General features: G+C 28.7%; 1 protein-coding gene across 2 annotated transcripts in view; it reads right to left on the reverse strand.

Annotated features, from left to right (window-relative positions):
* LOC107171485 (multiple inositol polyphosphate phosphatase 1-like) overlaps positions 1–15,697 on the reverse strand; it is a 19,106-nt gene extending 3,409 nt beyond the window's left edge. Inside the window, exons 1-4 of one of the 2 annotated variants that reach the window (XM_015521730.2) lie at positions 15,424–15,697; positions 11,580–11,872; positions 9,319–9,438; positions 5,702–5,843 (exon numbers count right to left, since the gene is read on the reverse strand). In XM_015521730.2, coding sequence (XP_015377216.1) covers positions 5,702–5,843; positions 9,319–9,438; positions 11,580–11,872; positions 15,424–15,649 — 781 coding nt within the window. In that variant the 5' untranslated portion in view covers positions 15,650–15,697. Of the gene's footprint in view, positions 1–5,701; positions 5,844–9,318; positions 9,439–11,579; positions 11,873–12,170; positions 12,192–15,423 lie in introns of those variants that run through there. The other variant, XM_089222330.1, reaches the window with a different exon arrangement.
* Positions 15,698–17,474: the final 1,777 nt, after the last annotated feature.

Below are 17,474 nucleotides of genomic sequence, written 5' to 3' on the forward strand. Positions count from 1 at the left end.
ATACTAATTTTATATACTTATATTAACTATTAAATAGTAAATTAGTAATTAAAGTTCTAGACAGTATACCTATTAGTTAAACAAATTATTTAAATTTTAAAGATTTTCTTGTTGAAAGAATTTAATTTATTGATTTGTATTCATTATTTTATCTAAAAAAGTAAAGTGTTCAACTTCTAATGGTATTGTATAGAGAAACCAATAAAAATTAGTTATTATAAAAATAAAGGTAATTTGTTAGTGCATCATACAAACTTAATCTCAAGGAATATATAATATTATAGAGCCAATAGTTGTTATCGTACGATTTCAAAGCCAAGGAAGGAAGTTGATATACATTGTTTAGTTTAGTTGAGATTTCAAAACTAATAGAAATAAGAAATTAATTTTTTTTAAATTGAGATTTAAATGAGATTATAATATTTTCATAAATAGATGTTTTTGTAAATTTTAATCGTGATTAATTTAATTACTATACTTAAATAATTTAAGTTTATAATAATTTAATATAAATACTATATTCCATTGATGTTTTGATTTTTGCCGCATAAAACATTAAAGTCATATCATATTGTATTATTAAAAAAACCAATGAAATTAGAATAAAATAAAATAAACTATTTCTGTTGGAATTTGAGGTATAAATAAACCAATCAATTAATACTATTTATTCGAATACACAAATACAGAGATGCAATTTTTGTTAGTCAAGCTTTAGGTAGGTACTGTATAACTCAAAGTTTAGGGTTTTTATAAAAGTTTAATATTAAAAATGAGAAAATAGGAATTTGGCTAACCATTTCTTAATCTAATAAAAGTGAGATTGTTTTGTAGATAGTTTCATAGCTGAAAAACTATAACATAATGAAATAAACGAATTTTGTGATTTATTGTTAATAAGCACCTAATTAAGGCTAGCGTTAACTGTAATTGGTTCTGATAGAGCCTTGCACTACAAACATTTGAGTCAATGTTTCTTCTATAAGTTCAACTCAAATGTTTATCCTTTTAATTCTCATTCTAATATATTCAAGGTTTTATTGAAGTTTTAAAAACGTTTAAAACAAACTTATCTAAAAAATTTCATAAAATTATCAATTATCAAAAGTTGATACATTTTATTTTACTTGAGATAAAATTTGAAAAAAACGTCATACAAATCAGCTTATTTATGACTAAAAATATTATATTATTCACTACTCTACTGTAGGTGCTAAGGTAAAATAAATTATGATCATACCGAAATGTTTTCAGTCTTAACATTTATTGGTGTAGTACGCTTAATTTGTTATATGTTATATATACTAACATGCTGCTGTATTGACACCATTTAGTGTTTTTTTCGATAAAAATGATCAGTTTACCTATGCAACTTAATATTACAGTTATGAGTCATAACTTATGACATGTATATATTATAATAACACAATTACACGAGTGCAAATGAACATTTCATTTAAAATCATTATTGGAATCTTGGATCAGGTATATTTCAGAAAAAAATTGTGGAATCGTGTTTCAATGATTGTATTTTCTTCTTTTTTCCCTCTTTCCATCGATTACGAATGTATGGGATCGACCAACCTTGTCCCTTGTCCTACAAATAGTCAGGTTCTACGATATTGCTGAAGTATACTCTTGATTAATGTTTACCTATTATGTCCAGTGTGGGAAATTATGTTCGCCTTAAGGCCCAAATTATAAAACACTATAAGGGGCTTGATCAAATAATAAATAATTCTGAATAACTGTTTCCTACAGCAGAAATATATCCAAAATAATTATATCAAACTCGGCCACTCGAGTATGTTAATAAAATATTATGTTTACTAGTATTTAATATTATTTGTGCTGTAACCTTTACATAGAAAATATTAAAACAATATTCGAGGTGTTCTACTTTTTTTGCGCACTATCGCATCCCGATATATCAATAGTCATATACCTATAATACCTACGGTATGAAGACCAAAGAATGCTATATATTTTGGTTCCCAACAGTTAACACTCAAATACTAACCTGACTACCTATAATTATTGAAATGTCCAACGCCCTGCAAATATTGTTCGTATGTATAATACGAACAATAGTAATTTTTGTTTCAATACGAGTTGACAGCAGTTGCCTCACTAGTCACTATAGTATTCAAGAACACTGAGTACAAACATTCGTTAATATAGTAGGTATTATAATCACCAAACTATTATAATAAATCATTATTATATGAGAATGTAAAATCGTATTTGGTTTCCGCCACGTTTAAGCGTTTGGCGCGACGATCACGAAAAACTGGTTTTTGGGTAGATTATTTTTATATTGTAAGTTTATCTATTTATTAAATTTTAATCATTATTTTATACATTTAAATGATTAATTTGATGCCTAAAGCGTATCTATTAATCTATGTATAATGTATATTGTATATAGTAAGAGGTCTATGGAAACTGAAGACAAGATTTTACCCTATGGCCACGGTCTGTTGTTGGCCCCAAAGCCCTTAAGAGGACGCTACACCCGCATATGTTGTCTTCGTCTTACAAGTGCGTAACATAGCAAATTTTATGCTCAGCAGATCACGTTTAGCTCCGTTAGTTTAAAATTTAGAGTAAAATGATCTCTTACAAAAATTAAAGGTAACATTATTATCGAGGGCACCTTGTAGGCTTTTTATTATATTTTTATTTTAAAGTGAGTTATGAGTATTTTAAGATATACAAACAATTTACAATTTTATAATACACATAACTCACTTTGAAATTAAAATATAATAAAAAGCCTACGAGGTGCCCTCGATAATAATGTTACCTTTAATTTTTGTAAGAGGTCATTTTACTCTAAATTTTAAACTAACGGAGCTAAACGTGATCTGCTGAGCATAAAATTTGCTGTTACGCACTTGTAAGACGGAGACAACATATGCGGGTGTAGCGTCCTCTTAAACACACTTTACTTTTAGAAAAATGTTTAAGTTTCATACAATATTATAAGTATTATACATCTCTTACTATTTGGAAAATTAAAATTTCTTTTCTAAATTTTCTAAAATTCATAAAGTTAATAGCTTTTTTAAGTTTGGCGAAAGATGTGGGTCTGAAGTCTGACACAATAAGTTTCGTGGTTTTTGAATGGATTTGTCGCTCTGTGTGGTAGGTATGTTTACGTGAAATTTCAGGTGTTATGTGTAGCTTTTTAAACATATTCTTTTTAACAATAAATGTGTCTATCTGTGGCCCCTGTAAATATATACATAGTTACTATAAACCTGAGAACAATATTTACCAGTCATCAGCTATAGTTGTTATACGAAAATATAGCGATTGCAGTTACGGTTCTAACGGAGAAAATATGGACATTCGCACCTTTGTCCGAGTGAGCCCATAGACCTGCAGCTCTTTCATAATTGTTTTTAAAATTATTATCAAAACCGGAACGGGAAACGATTTGATCTTATAACTTCAGAAGTGATGTTTCTTTCATGTTATATGCGTGGTGTCTGATGGTGAATATTCCGTAGTAATGATAATAGTATTGACTTAAGTCTTAAAGTAATGACTGCAACTCATCATGACGTGTACCTGCAGTTACCTACTCAAATATTGACTAAGCAGCTGAATGTATTAATTTTAAATATGTATATTATAATGTCGATAATTGTAAATATTAGCAATCACAGATAATTTACCTTTGGTAAGAACATGCAGAAAGCAGGGAGACGCTTTTCAAGCATACAATCAAGTAAATATACATTTTTAAAATTATCTTTAAATATTGCTGTAGGTATAAGGTATACAAGTTGTTTTTAAATTTCAATATTTCATATAAACTAAAAGTTCATTGTTACAATATAGACTGTGGATTTTTTAGTTAGATGCATACCAAACTAATGCGTACAGTTAATTTTTTATATAATTTGTTGAGAAAATGTAATTCATAATATTTATTAAAAAACGAAAATGTTGCTTTAACCTTCAGTAATTATTTTATTGAGAGCTTAGTTATGTTGCCGGACTATAAACCTTGTTCCTAACCAACACTGAGTACCTACTTATGCGTAATCAATGGGTTTTATAGCTACAAGATTTTGACGATTCACTGTTATAATATAATTAACGACAAAGTTATTATGGTAATTGAAAAACGTTTGTTTGAATCGATGTACGTTAACTATTATGAAACATTGTACATGCAACTGAAGAGTTAAGTTGAATACAATTAATGATTAATAAATGACTATTGAAAACAAGACTATACGCTTACAGGGATCTGCGTGTCCGGGGAGGGGAGTGTTAGCATATCATAACCATTAATCAAATAATTAATCAAACGAATTCTTTTAATTATATTCGTTTAATTAATCTATTGACCTCGCATCACGGATATACAGCTAATTACGGTGATTATTCGATGGTTGATGGTGACGGTGAGTACCTATAGCGGTACCCATTAATAAAAAACGAATACACATGATATTATATATTATATTAGGCACCAATAAAAATCAAATCAAATGTTTCTTTATTTGTTTGTCTTTTATGTACCTACACGAAAGACAAAAATTACTTGTTTTCAATAAAAACTGATAATAAGACCTATAAATAGATTCTATGTGACTAGGGGGGTGTTTATCATCAGTGGCATGTCCATTTTTAATGGGAGGAGGATGTTATAGCTAAGAAATAATAACACATTTGAATGAATCCTATAGTAGTTCCGATTAAGCATATGTGTTTACAATTTACATTTGCTAAACGTATAAATTTAGTTTTCACTTTTTTGTCACGAAAATGAAAATTGAAAATTTTGTGGTTTATTTAAATGGTTGCCATTATTGTTACAGATTGTGAATATATTTAAAAATAAATAAATATATCTTAAAATTAAATTGGTAATTATATGAACATAACAATTGCAATGATTGCTTTTATGATTTACTTTCTTAATTCTGAACACATTTTTTATGAGAACACAAAAAAGGCATAATATACCAATTTTTGAAGCAATATTCAGTTTTTTTTATGTTTTTTTTTCTTACATTTTCAGAATTAAGAAATGAAAAATCATAAAATCTATTATACCTATTGTAATTGTGTTTGCATTATTTAAACTGAAACAAAACGGAAATCAATAGAAAGATAGATTAATAATCTAACCTGGGTGAAGTCTGAGTATCATACTTGTAATAATGTGCGTGTCGGTAGGTACTATAATATACAGAGGCGTGGAAATGAACAAATCATAAATACACCTCACTGTTGAATGATTTACGAAAACGATGCACCGAGGTCGGTAGCCTTTTTATGTGTTAATTGTATAGGTACTGGTATAAATGTAAAATACAATACGACATATGTAGTACCATAATATTATAATATATTGTAATAATCATTATTATTTGTCGTCATTAACGACGGATGAAGACAACCAAAAAGCTATACTTCATTGTTAGGTATATATTATAACAGGCTTAATGCATATATTGCCGAATTGGGTACTATTATAAGTAGCAGGAAGGCCAAATACTTATGCATACATAAAAATTTTTGTATAATATTTATACGGCTGGATGAGTTTCTAGCCGTGTGTGGTAGGTACCTAATTATAGTTAATAATATTGTGTATAAATTAAAATTAAAAAGCGTAATGCCGTTCGTGTATTATTACTATTTTCGCATACACTTGACCTCTCATGGACAAACTCACCGTAACTGAGGTTTTGTTTAAGGCCCATCGCCATAGATACCCTGGACACAACGGACCGCACGAGTGGGCCGTCCTCGAACTTTTCCACTTCGCCCTGTCCCTCTGTGTCGTCGTCGTCTTCCACCTGCTTGCACTTGTACAGCTATTACAGAATATGATTATTTAATACATCTAATACTTAAGTCATCATCATTAGCTACGCAGTTGCGTGCCAAAATTTAAATTATAATAAGATATGAGTATAGTCATTGCTACGCGTATCTACTCATATATTTTCAACTTGTTAACTATTAATCGTTTACATATTTTATGTTTGACACGCGCTGTTGTAGGTAGTTGCTTACAAGTTTATGAAATAATAAAATTAATAAATATTTTATTCTTGTATGTAAACTATAAATTATAATAAAATGCAAGTGGATACACACTGACCTTAAATGTTCACTACCATTACATAACTTAAACATGTATTATGTTTACACAAATTATGACTGCAATGGTGTGTACCGTTTGAGTGTAAAAAGTCAAGAGAGTTTAAGGCGTGGAGTATAATATACTTATAAGGATATGGAAATTTTATAGCAGTATAAATAATTATAATATATGGTATTAGGCCGATATTGAAGGCCTTTATTTTATTTTGTCTCCCAAATTATAACAAATGATTCTAAAGCTAAAATAAAAATTTAAAAGTTCTAAATTCTTGTTTGTAAACATTTACTAATTATTCGGAAAGTGTTATGGAATTAAATATATTCAAACAGCATAAAGCAAGTGTGGTAGAAACATTAAAAAAGTCTATGGGTGAAACAGTATGAACAGAACAACAAAAATCGCCGAGTTTACGTAAAACACGGCGCGTGGCGTTAGGAATGGCAATTCTCACCTTACTTATAATAGATTCATTTTCTTTCTGAAACTTTTTATTAGAACTTCCCCATGCTAAATAATGGTTAATGAATAGTTCGCAAAACATTTTCCCACTGAAAATTAATTACACCCCGAACTGAGCTGTTTATAAGAAAGCATCAATTCATAAGAAATGTTATCCAAAAGTTAGTGCAGCAGCCATAATTAAATGATTCTTTGATTACTATTTTATAAGTGCGTATAAAATATTATATATATGATTCGAAATAATAGAAATAAGTATTCTTATCGTTACAACCTTGTTCTAAATTTCACCCATAACTTTTTGTACTCTAGACTAAATGTTTCCGATATCTCCAATATTTCTCCTCGAGGGACCTCGAGGGACATCCTGTATACGACCAATGAGTTTATTGATGTTAATCAATCATATATTCATATATATATAGGTAGTATTAATAGTTTGCAATGATCATTTTTTGCACTCGTCTATACTTTTTTATCATATATCTTTCCAAACATTTTTAATATGTGGGTTTCGTATACATAACTTTGTTATATGGGGTTAAGTGGGGGGAGGGGAGTTCAGATTTGTGGAAAAACCTAATCTATCACCTATTTACGAAAAAGGGTATACAAACATTCCTCCCCCTGGTATTTTCTTTAACGTATAGTTTGTGACGGTGCATGTTTTCAGGCACATATACTAGTAGTCTCCTAAGGTAAAAACGGTCAATCATTTTATACTGATTGTTTCCCAAAGTTTCGACTATTACCTATACATGTTGCCTTTTGACGTACCCTAAATAAACCGTTAATGAAAAGGGTCTATAAGGGTTTATAGTACTAATTGCTTCCCAATATGCATGTGGTTCCAAAACGATTCATATTTTTTCAAACATAATTTATCAAAATTGATTAATAATTTCAAAGACGTAATTTATGACAAAAATTTTCAGAATTTTTAGTAAATACGTTTATAAAAAGATTCTTTTTTCTCTCATTCATTCGTATAAAATAGTTTTTTCCATTCATCTCTATTAAATTTTAAGAAATGTAAACTTATGCACGATTTCAAATTATAAACAAAATAACAATCTCACTGAATACTGATATTCAAATAAAAAAGTTGAAAATAAAATATCAAATTTTTAAGTATATTAACTTGTATATAAATCTATTAGAAATCTTATAACTTAAAAGTAACATCACAATATTTTTTTACTATAACATTTTAAAAATCTTTTACTGAAAGGTTTTTTATTGACTAATCAAATGCTATTATTGACAAATTATAATATAATATTTAACAGTTGTGTATTATTTGTACACTTGTTTCATGTATAAACGTAAGACTCATGTTTTTTAATCATAGCAGTATACATTTCTAAAAATCTAAAAAAAAGTGTTTAAAAATTATGTTATTCATAACAATATTACTAATTGTTAGTATGAAATTCTTCCTATAAATCTACAATAAAATAAAATATATGTTCAATATCATAAAATGTAATATTATCTATTATGTATACTATAGGAGCTTAAGATTAATATTTATCATCATGATATTATTGTGTACCTATAACTAATATTATAATAAATACCTATACTTCATAATTTTTTTTATAAGTATCGTAATACTTTGATTATGTATAAGTGCATAGTTGCACCTATTATGTGATAAATTTTTTGAAGGTAACTCGTGTATAATTATGAACTACCTAATCATTGGAGGCAACTAGTGTATACTAACATTTTTATTAGTATACGAGAACGACTCCCTCCCACCAGCGCACTAAAAACTAATACATATAAAATATGTATACATATTAATATTAAACTGTATGATAATAATAATCAGGCGTCTGATATCTTAAACTGTTTCATATTTTATCAGTAGATATTTTATAATAATTGCATTTAAGTTTATGGTACATTGATGATCTATTGTTTAATTATCTTTGTTCATGATCAAATTGTACCACTACATAAAAAAATCAGATGGTTTTTACATTTTATTAATATAGGAGGTAAATGTTATTTCCTGTTTTAGAAGATGAAATACCCGTTATATGAATGTGAAGAGGAAATGGTCTAGATTCAAAAAAGCTGTTTTTAGTTTGCTTTTAGCTTGTATATTGACTGTTATAAAAAAATTATTGAATGTAAAATTAATTTTTGATTTGTTCAAGCCCATAGATTCAAATAAAAAGCATTATGACGTAAAAATCTACCCAGAAAAATCCATCCAGAAAATTGTATCTAGCTCAAAAACATGTATATGTTAAAAAAAAAGAAAATGTATATTTGAAAAAAAGATTTCTATAAACCACTCTCTTGTATACGCTCCTGTACCAGTGATGGATTTTTAGGTGTTCAAATAAAGTCGGCAAATTCATAAAATAGGTACCTCGTACTCACTATCAGTAAGTAGTAACTTAATAACATATTATATTTACGAAATGCTTGTCTTTACTAACCTAAGCTAACAATGTGCAATACAAAATAAATTCATTTTTTTTTAGGCGAAAATTAAAAAAAAAAATTACATAATTTAGGTTGGCTCCGTCTGCATTTGCCAACTAAACGATCGTTTATTCTGCCACTGCCCAATACCTTATCTATATAAGCCTACCTTGCTAATCTTTGTACCTACTCTAATTACTAGTCCCTTTTACTGTTCTAGTTCTAATACTATTAACTGCAGTATTGTCATATAATTAAAGCGGGGCATCTCGTATACTTACGTAGAATCTATCATCAGATGTTTTGACGATCGGTATTTCACTCTCAGGATTTTTATGGAACAATGATTGGTAAAACACGGTGGCACTGTCTTTGGCACGTTGTTTATGCGAAGTCAAAAACTGAAATAAAAATGTATAACTGTAAAAGTGTAAAGCTCTCTCATGATGATAATGTAACATAAATTATTGTGGCTATCTATTGGTACAATAGGTACATATTAACATGTTACGTATCGGAAAGACTCACGTTAAATGAATCACTACGTAGTGTCGATTTATTATAAGTCATTGTAAGTCATAATAAGTTATTACCGATTTTATGATACATTACATTGGACGTTATTCGATTGCGTCCCGTTTCAACCATTTATACCTTTTCACTGTGTCGATTTCGCTCACAAGTCGGACAGGTAAATTATTTTTTCTTCGTTTTTCATGCTCCGATTGCGTCCTATACTCCTATAGTATTTTAAATGATTTTAGTTATGACTATTGAATACATTATTAGTTCTAGGATTGATAAATTATTAAGAAATGAATAGTCATAATTAGTTATTATTTTGTAATTATTAAATAACTCAAAAAATACATTTCTAGTCAATCGTCAGTGTTATAAAATAATAATAATACAAAAATCAATAAAAATAAGTCCAAAAACAATAAATAATTTAAATAATACATTTCTATAGTCAGCGAATACGTAATTTAAAAATTAGGTTTTTAAGTGAAATAGTTTTTAAATACTGTAAAGGAGATATAATTTTATTTTTTAAGTTGTTCAGTTGTCATCAATAAATTCTTGTTTTTTTTTTTTTTTGTATAATTTACTCTGTGTTTAACATGTATATCAGATTTATCATGTCAGTTTACGCTTATCTACTATACAATTATAGGATGCAATCGAAACACAGAAAAGGTAGGCAAAAAATCGTTTACCCTAGTCCGGGACGCAATCGACGAATTCCGATTTTATTCTAAAATAAATTAAAAAAAACACCGAGTAAATAGGTTTTTAGATGCCTACTATTAGACTGTTACCGTATAAACCGTGTAAACCATGAGGTTACCCCGTTACTCGATGTATACTAAATAGAATAAAATAAATACCTACTCAACTACTTATTTATATCACTAGGCTATAAAATTGATGTTTAATAATTTAATTATCATTGGTGACATCATTTTTTTTAAACAATATTACTTAATTTTGTGAATAACAAGAACATTTTGAACACGGTGATTATTTACATAGTCATACACAATATAGGAACAGTGTAATGGTATTGATACTATTACTTATAACTTGATTTTTATTTATTGTATAACAGTAGGTATTCTATTCGAGAATTATTTATTTTGTAATTTTATTATGTATAGATTATAATATACTTAAATCATTAAAGATCTAGGTACAATCTATTTGAATGTTTGATGCATTTATTTCATACTAAACAATTTATACGTAAGTACCTAAACTTAATAAATAATGTCTTACATTACATATTCTTATTAGATAAGTATTAAAATTAGTTGAGTTGCATAATGTGAATTAAATGCAATAAATGTAAATAAAAATTAGTATGGATAGTAATAAAATATTTATATTAATACAACTACCTGTTTGGGTGCATCAATAACATCTTTTTTTTTATTGGGGTTGAGGCTTTGACAACAAGGGCCATTAGCTTGTGGAACTGTGGAGGAGGAACTGTTAGTTTGGAACTCGTGGATGTTTTTGGCAGAATTTCGAATGGGCACCCGTAAGTTTCTGCCACGCCAGAGTGGAAGGCGGTGGCCTCTCTTTCCAGACAGCGTGAACTGCCCGGAAAGCGATGCCACCCAATAACATCTTTTGATATTCCAATAAAATCTATCTATTATCACTATATCATAACTCTATACCTACCTGTAAGAATATATTAGACTCTTATACAAAAATACTTAACAAACTAAGACAAGTGTCCAAAAACTTGTTATATCTTTCATTAATGTGAAAGATCGAATAACCTGTAATTATATGCGTACATTTATTGGGTGAAGTGATTTAAACTTTAAAGTAATTTATTTTTTAATTTTTGGCTGTACCTCAGAGTTGAATACATCTGTGCTATATATATATGACTCTATATTACCTACGTCATGGCCACTTATAAATAAATTAGGATTTGAGAAGTTTGTAACAGTTTTGACTTTTGAGCGTAGAAATGTTTTCTCACTCTTTCAAAATTAAATTAATTATTGATTTGGATCGCTAAACGTACTTTGAAGTTGGATTCGGAGTATGGGTTGTTGAATAGCTGTGGGAATTGTCTTTTGAGCCGAATGGCCAACGACTTGAGTTCCTCGACACCTTGCCTCTGTAACATATAATGGTCCTCTTTGGTCAGATTTGTATTCCAATTCTTGATAGCTACGATGTCTTCTGGGCACATTGTAGATTCAGCTGTTATCATTGTTTTAAGTTCGTTCAACTTTTTAAGTTCTTCGATCTTTTTTCGGGATGGATACCGCGTACCATGTCTGGATACCATCCACACTTGCATCGGTCGGCAGTCTGTAAACATAATATATTAATAATTATTTTTTTTCCTATTTTTATAATTAGTTAATTAGTAATATTTTAAATTATTTTGTCTTTCAAATTATCATAAAGATAAGAAAAGAGCTAATTTAATTAGTGGATGAGAACGATCATATTGAATTCTATTTCTTGAAATATTGAAAACTTACGTTCAGTTTAAAAACAATAAATTTAATAGCAGAGCTGTCACCATACGAAATAAAATGAAAATATTACTCGTGAAAAATAAATTATGAGACACGAAATATAATAGTTTGAAGGTAAAACTTACGTTGGTACTAATTTCGAGATAAATTTGCTAAGCTTTGCAACATAAAAAAAATAGATTATTGATAGGTGCTGTATATTGAATGTATCCCGTGCTATCATATATAATGATGATTACTGGTCATTTATTTATTTAATGGGAGAGGATTCATATTATACGACAGAAATTACAAAAAATTAAATACAAATTTAATTGAAAAATGAGGATCCACATTGGTATTCGTTATTTACCTTCTGAGACGCCCCAAAATACTATACAACATGCTATGTCATATGAGTATATGACATTATCAAAAACTTGGCGAAAAACCAATATACTTGAAAGTAATTTTTTATTAAGTTTTCTTAAGGAATTATAATTTATTAAATGAAAAAATAAAATATTGATGTTAAGTATATTTTAATTTTTAAAATATGGAGTATGAGGGGCTGTCTACGTATCAGTGTACCATTTTTAAGAGTAAATTAGGTAATACATTTATTTCTGCATACAGGCGGCAAAAACCATAATCTAGTCTTGATTATTGCCAACCTAATAATTAACGCTAACGATTTAAAAGTCTAACAACACATATACAGGTACCTATATTAAATAATATGTTTATTAGGCTCAAGGTCAGAGGTGAATTAAAATCATGTTAAACCAAGATCTAAAACACTCTATCAGTTACGCTCAGAATATTTCATAGACTAATGCATAGGCACTAAAAAACCACTGGAGGTTGGGTTTTGGCAAATTTAAATGTAATGGTCATGATATTTATTTACCACGAGTTTGCTCATGGCAAAAACGTATGCAAAATACATATATATTATGTAACAACAAAGTTTCGAACAATCATACTACATTCTGTACGAAAACAGTAAAACGCACACAAATGAAACGCATTATTGTGGTTTTATGTGTGTAGTCATTCTTTATCAGTTTGTCAGACAAATACCTATTAATTAGTAATAATTGACGAGTGATGAATTTATGCGCTGTTAATGCATAGTATTCGGTATGAATACAAATTGGAAAACATGCTAAACATATATTATCAATACCTCATTATTATAATTTTATAAAGGTGTAGTGTACCTTATATCTATAGTCTATAGAGACATAGTGTCAACACGTTCCTATATATACCTATATAAATATATTTAGTCAACAATAACCAATTGTTCTATCGAATTTCTTTGGGAAACATAGGAAAATAATAGAAAGTAATGGAACATAAATATAAAATACATTCGAGGAAAAATATTTGTCATAAACTCATAAATAAAATGTGGATAAATTATTAGAAAATTTTTAGTTTGATAAATAGTAAAAAACAACATGGTATATAGAATTCGTGCAAAAGTTATAATATTTGGAATTTAATACATGATGTTTATCATTATTTTAATAATCCAGGATTGATATCTAAAGAGAAACTTAAATTTCCTGGATTGTATCGATACAATTGGAAATCATCGTTAAAATGTTGGAGATTACCGATTCCAATTAAGTTATATTGTATACATTTCACAAGGCTATTTTTTTTTTCATTTTGGAAAAACAATAACTATCTTTATTTAAACATTTTTGAAAAGATATTTGTTTTTTTTTTAACTATAATTATTTATGAAATAAGTTAAATATTTAAACGTTTAATATAGTATAATAGGCTAAATAATAATGTAATGTTTATCCAACATAATGTTACATAGTACCTATTTAATAATTATATTAATAAGTTCTTAATAATAACTAATAGAAAATAAGTCAGTATACAATACTCGAATATTATTGCTGTTGAATAGAATAGGATTATGCAAAATTATTATTTATTTTTTAATTCAAAAATATTAGTACATAATTACAGGATATTTTAAATAACCCTTTGTAAATTTAACATATGTTGTTATTCTTATTTATATCATTAATAATACTTAAAATATTCTGTTGTTTTTTAAGATAACTATAAACATGTGTGTCTTATACATAATATTTTTTATCGGTATCTTTATTTAGTTTTCAACCATCAGATTGCCAAATAAATAGATACAAACAGGTTAACTTTGCACGTACCTACCCATTAAAGTATACAAAACTAGCACTTTTAAGTTTACGTTATAATATTTTTTAATAATTGTTAAATTAGTGATGAAATAGAATAAAAATTATTTTGTTTATTTATAAAACTTTTCTGACTAAAAACTAAGTGTGTCAAAATTAAATATTTTAAATCGTAGTTGGTAAATACGATTTATATTAGTTTGGTGACACAAGGGTAGTTAGTACATTAAATGCACCATAGATACATAATTATTATATATAGCTTATGATAAATATTACTTATCTCTATAATGTAAATCATGTGACCCTACTCGAACAATTCAACATATATTTAATGAATATACGAGTAGACAATACGAAGAACGCAGAGAGAAACTTCAAATAAATCATAGTATTATCAAAGCTTTATTTCTAGATCTGACGCATGACTTAACATATTATTATTCAGTAATATAATAATTTATATCATTATGATTATTGTTATTACTATTATTACCATGCCATACAAAAACCTAGCTTATGGTAAACATGTAGTTGTTATTAATAAATAACCTATATCGAATAACCTAACCACACGTATCCTAAATCTACTTCTATAATATAAAACATGTATTTAATCCGTATCTATATACTATGTAAAAACTAACTAATCAAAAGACGATAGACTATTGAAAAAATAAAAATAAAAAATATATTCCTTCCCTCAGAGAAAATCGCCTGGAACAATAACACAAATCCCCATACAAGTGAATACTTATCAGAGCTAAATATCAGAGTGATCAGACACGAACGTCTTTGAGTGATTACAAGTTATTATTACTTTGATATTATAAATTAATACCAATAATGGTAGGTATGTTTATATTTATACTGTGACGGCCGGTAAAAGTCCTATTGGAATAATATAAGTCCAGCCGCAGTGCAGGCGGCTCGAAGGGAGTATATTTGAATCACGTGATTCACAAATATATTAATGGGTGGGTGGGTGGGTAGGTCTTATGGTTGGAAAAGATAGACTGGACCATTTTTTCAGGTTGGTGTTTAAATATTAAGTTATAAATAATAAATATAATATGTGTATTCAGCAGATAATGTACAATAATAAGTAATAACTAATAAGTATATTTTAGGGTGGGTGGTGTAAAAATATTAAACGTGATTCGAGGGGAAAAAAGTTCAAGCCGCCACTGGTCCAGGTACGTGCACACACCTGGCGGAGTCTGCAAGTCGTTTCCGGCCACCGCACCGTAAGTGGTCTTTGTGCCGAAGTACACGTACGGATTTTGGACGGTCCGGTAGCACATGCGGTTGTAGTCCGTCTGTTGCCTGAACGACGACGACGAGCCATGCTGCCAGCCTGTAAATGCGGCCGTGGACGCGGCCAACGACGTGAACAGCAGCGACACCGCGGTAAACACTCGTCGCGTGACCAGCATTGTCGTGACACTGAGAGGCAAACGCCGAGGCCAACGCCGCGTAGACGTCGCGATTCGCAACTGTCAAAACCGCCGCCGCCGCAACTGTTACACTACTGCACCGGTGTAGTTTGACGCCGTGTGGTGGGGCGAGGGGATGCAATAGGAGCATCTTCGTTTACTGTTTAATGCACATCTGATGTAGATGAATATGGCCACATGGCCACATAATATGAATCATGAGTTTAAATAACGGCTAACGATTTAAAAATAATTTAGAAATTCTTTTTAGACATCCATTGACCATTATACTATATAAAACAACATAGAGTCACGAATATGATACTTCAACAGAGATATTATGAATACGATGAATTTAAAAATATTACTTGTAAAATATTCACGTTTGGGCAAAGATAATGACAAATTTTGACTATTAAAACTACATTATCGAATCCTAATGATATTATACATTGATCTTTTCTCAATACCAAGTGCACCAAATCCAAACATAAACAACTTATGATTTCTTTCATGCGAAATTCATTTCAAAAAAAAAAGCGGGTAAGTGGGTACCGATCTGCTGTACATTAGGGGGTGGGGTGGACCTCTGACTAGGGTATGTTAAATTTGAATGCAATGATAGGTATCATTGTATACGAAAAACGATTCTGAACGGAGATGATTTGTCAGTCTAGGATATATTATATTTAAGTATTGTCATATATTCTATTTTGAAACAAATATTTTATTATTCAATTAGGACGCATTTTGCATAAGGCATAGTTAATCAATTTTTTCAAAAACATTGCTATAGTTATCATAATTCATAATACCTTATATTATCATAAATATACATATACCAGCTGGTTTGAGGATAAATCGATATCGTTAAACAATTTCATAAAAATTTAAAACTCAAACGCTCAAAACATTTTTCCTAAATGACGCTTCAAATTTTCTCTATAGCTTTTTGAAGCAAAACTTATGGAAAACTTAGTGTTGAATTTTTTAACCTTAGATAAAAATACAAACAATTTTATGAATTTTTAACTACAAAATAATTTGCGAATATTCATAGTTTTGACGAATTTTTGTCAATATTTGAACTTCAAATGCTAATAAAAAAAAAATTGTGCCTATGTATACACATCATTATAAAATCAATACATTCATCACTCCGTTCAGAATCGATAAGTACACAGTACTTGAGACAACTTATTATAACTATATTAAAATCATTTAAACGATCGTAAAGAAAGGAACAGGCAAGATATAATTAAATATACCAAATATGAACTTGAATAGTGTCATTGACAAAAAGAGTGACGCCATTTCGTCCTGCAGGGTTATTATTATAAAATTAATTTTGTATAAATGTTTTTCATAAGTTGTCTCAAGTTAGGTATCACATTAGTAGGAATCACATTAAAATACATTTGAAAATACTGTGATAGACGATTATTAAAATAAATTATAAAAATTAAGCCATTATAAAAAAAAATCCTGTCATTTTATAGCATTATACACCCAATGGCAAGTGCTGCAGTGTGCTTAAATAATAATAACATTAATTATAAAAATATATTATTATTTAAAAAATAGTAAAAATTATTCAATGTCAATTAGGTTTTGACGGTTGGCTATTACATTTTTTATTTTATTTTTTAGCTTCTACAGGCCATTAAGGCCCTTCGCTACTTCTACTAAGCCTCTCCATCGGTCTCTGTTGTCTGCATCCTAAATTATTGCAGTTTCATCTACTTGAATTAGGTCTTTCTTTACCCGATCTATCCAATGCTGACGTGGTCTTCCTCTGGGGCGTGTTTTATTTGGTTTATATATC

The sequence above is a fragment of the Diuraphis noxia genome, unplaced genomic scaffold (assembly GCF_037042655.1).
Source record: "Diuraphis noxia isolate RWA-SAM2 unplaced genomic scaffold, SU_Dnox_SAM2 contig0003, whole genome shotgun sequence".
NCBI lineage: Eukaryota > Metazoa > Arthropoda > Insecta > Hemiptera > Aphididae > Diuraphis > Diuraphis noxia.